Source organism: Chlorella variabilis, assembly GCF_000147415.1.
Source record: "Chlorella variabilis unplaced genomic scaffold CHLNCscaffold_5, whole genome shotgun sequence".
Lineage (NCBI taxonomy): Eukaryota > Viridiplantae > Chlorophyta > Trebouxiophyceae > Chlorellales > Chlorellaceae > Chlorella > Chlorella variabilis.
The window spans coordinates 556,467-559,410 of NW_005435083.1; the positions used below are offsets into that span (position 1 = coordinate 556,467).

The 2,944-nt window shown below is 73.3% G+C and overlaps 1 protein-coding gene across 1 annotated transcript in view; it reads right to left on the bottom strand.

The window, feature by feature from the left end:
- The window catches only part of CHLNCDRAFT_142849 (hypothetical protein), a gene marked incomplete at both ends in the record, with an annotated part of 8,560 nt that overhangs the window by 3,319 nt on the left and 2,297 nt on the right, over window positions 1–2,944 (bottom strand). The window contains 9 exons of the mRNA XM_005849718.1: window positions 160–224; window positions 411–542; window positions 741–851; window positions 1,056–1,196; window positions 1,322–1,412; window positions 1,540–1,594; window positions 1,797–2,167; window positions 2,324–2,494; window positions 2,744–2,833. Of these exons, the coding sequence (XP_005849780.1) occupies window positions 160–224; window positions 411–542; window positions 741–851; window positions 1,056–1,196; window positions 1,322–1,412; window positions 1,540–1,594; window positions 1,797–2,167; window positions 2,324–2,494; window positions 2,744–2,833 (1,227 nt within the window). The remainder of the gene's footprint in view (window positions 1–159; window positions 225–410; window positions 543–740; window positions 852–1,055; window positions 1,197–1,321; window positions 1,413–1,539; window positions 1,595–1,796; window positions 2,168–2,323; window positions 2,495–2,743; window positions 2,834–2,944) is intronic.

Below are 2,944 nucleotides of genomic sequence, written 5' to 3' on the forward strand. Positions count from 1 at the left end.
TCCCACCAGCGTCCCTTGCGTCGGCGCGTGGGGCGACGGCAGCGGGTGTGGTATTGTGAGAGAGAGAGAGGAAGAGAGGTACGGTGAGCTGGCGAGGGGGGCGAGGCAGGGCAGGGCCGGGGAGCGCCGGGGCAGCAGGACAGGGATGCCTCGCCGCACCTCCGCCTCCGCCTTGTGCTTGGGCTTGGCCCCCGGAGCGTCATCCTGCACCGCCTTGGCGCCACCTGCAGCCAGGAAGAGGGCGGGGGGCACACGCTTGCCGCGGGGACGCCAGCACAGCCACCCCGGCAGCCCGCCCGCTCGCCCAGGCCGACGCCCTGCCCCCTTGCAGCGCACACACCATCACTACCAGCCTCACGGCAACACCCCCACACCGCCACACCACGCCCAGCCGCGCCGGCGCCACCCACCCTGGTCGTACTCGGCGTCAAAGGCCGCCTTCTTGGCGCGCCGCGCCTCCGCCAGATCCTCCTCCCCGGCGGCCCTGATGGCGGCAGCCGCGGCGCGGGTGGCGGGGTCGGAGCTGCCGGCAAACCGCTCGCCTGCAGCGGTGGAGTGGGGTGCCGGTTCGTGACTGGGTGCCCGCCTGCCCGGCCTCGCCGGCGCCGCCTCGCACTGCCCCACTCGCCCGGCGCTGGCGCCCAGCGCTGCCGCCCAAGTGCGCACCCGCCCAGCACTCCCACACACAGGCACACGAACCAGGTACGGACACAGGCACACCCGCATGCGCCCACACGCACCCGTCTCCAGGTCCTCAAAATCGCCATACACCTCGCCGCCCTCCTCCCCCTCCTCCTCCCCGTCCTCTGCAGGCCTAGCAGCCGCCCGCACCTCGCCCTCGCCCCAGTCCCCTGCAGGGCAAGGGAGGCAGGCAGGCGAGGGGGACCGTCGATGCCGGCCACCCCTGGCCCGTGAAGGCGCCGCCAGGCGGCGTGCACGCCAGAACAGGCAGGCCCTTCAGAAGGCTGCCAACCAACGCCCTGCTCCCAACCATGCACAGCAGCCAGCAGCCAGCTGCCAGCCAGCAGCCACGGCTCCCAACCCGGGCCGCTCACCCGTGGCGAAGCGGTTGCGCAGGCGCTCGGCGGCGCCCTCGTCCCGCCACGCCGCCAGTACCTCGGGCGGTACCGCCACCCTGCTGCTGTCCAGCGCGTCCAGCGCGTCGCCGCCGCCGCCTGCAGCCGCCTGCTCCTGGCCTGCACGGCACGCGGCGGCAGCAGCGGGGGGGCAGGGTTAGCTGCGGAGGGCGAGAGCCAGCGCAGCAGACGCCTGGGCCGCGGCAGCCAGCCAGGGCTGGCCACCCTGCCGCGGCAAAGCCTACCTGCAGCCTGCGGGCGCTTGGGCCTGAACAGCTCGTCGTCGTCATCTGGGCCGCCGCCGCCGCCGGTGGCCAGCGCGCCACCCTGCCCGCCCTGCACCCGCACCAGAAGGGAGCAGCCCCGTTCCAATCAGTGGTCTGTGTGTGTGTGTGTGTGTGTGTGTGCAGCGCCGAGAGCCAGACAAAGCCGAGGCGGCGCCGGGCGGCTGCCTGCCACCCACGTCTGCCGTGGCCCTGGTGCCGTAGATGTAAGAGTGGAGGTCGGCGCCTCGCGTGCTGCAGGCGGCAGGGAGGGCACATGGGTGAGGAGGAAGGCCGGGGGGCCTGCATGGGCTGATGCCCCTGCCCTACCCCGCCAGCCCTGCCGCCGCCGCAGCCACCGGCGCACAAGCACGGCAACGGCAGCGTGCAGGGGCAGGCAGGCGGCGCCATGCAGTGCCAGGCTGGCGTTGCCGCCCAGGCTCAGGCCCCAGCCCACCTGAACAGCGCCGCCGCCCGCTGCAACATGTCTGCTTTCCAGGCGGCTGCGGCGCCCATGCCCTCCGAATCATCCCCAGAATCCTCGGCCCCGCCCTCCCCATCCTCCTGCTCTGAATCTGAATCCGAGTGCGAGCCTGCCGCCGCCGCGCCCAGCTGCCGCCGTTGCCTGCCCGCGGCGCCACCCCCCTCCTCCTCCTCGCTGCTGCTATAGTCCTCGCCCTCCTCATCCTCCTCATCCTCATCCTCGCTGCTGCTGCCATCCTCGCCAGCCGGCAGAGCATCGGCGCCAAACACAGCCCGCCGCCGCACGCGGCCGTCCGCCGCCACCACCACCTGCTGCCGGGTGGCGCCGCCAGAGCGCCGCCCCGCCTGCAGAGGCACCCCACACACCAAAAGCCAAGATGAGCTTGTGCTTGAACCTGCAGAGCGGCGCGCAGCACAGCCCAAGCAACACCCGCCCAACAGCGCCCCAGCAGCATCGGTGCAGCAAAGGCGGCCCACGGGAAACTGGCAGCAGCGGCTCACCTGCCCCTCTCCCTCCTCCTGCTCCCCCTCAGAGTCAGACCCCAGCTCAGAGCCGCTGCCGCCCTCCTCCTCCTCCTCCTCGCTCTCCTCCTCCCTATCGCTCTCCCCCTCCTCCTCGTCCTGCTCAGACTCCACCTCAGCCGCCTTGAGCGCCCGCCCGCCGGCAAACAGCTGCAGGGAGGGGGGCGGGGGGAGGCCAGCAGGCACGCAGAGGCACCTCAGCGTGCGGCAGCCCCTCCAATCCCCCACCCACGCCGGTGCCCAGCAGCGCCACGGGGGCATGTCCCGGCGCCGCCTCTTGACCACCCCGCTCCCCGCCTGCCCCGCAGCTGCCCCAGCCCACCGCCGACGCCTGCCTGCGCCTGCACCCCCTCCCCCACTACCCGCCTGGATGCGTGACTTGTCCAGCTTCTCATCCACAGCCAGCCGCGTGGCCTGCAGGCCCCGCACCATCGCCTCGCCCTCGCCGCCCTCCTCCGCGCCACCCACGCCCGCAGACGTGAACTGGACCTGCGGGGGGGGAGTTCAGCGGCACGCACACATGCGGGCGCGCTGGGTGGGCGGCAGGGGGGCGCCAGGCGCCGGCCAGCAGCCGTAGCGCGAGGAAGGGAACACACACCG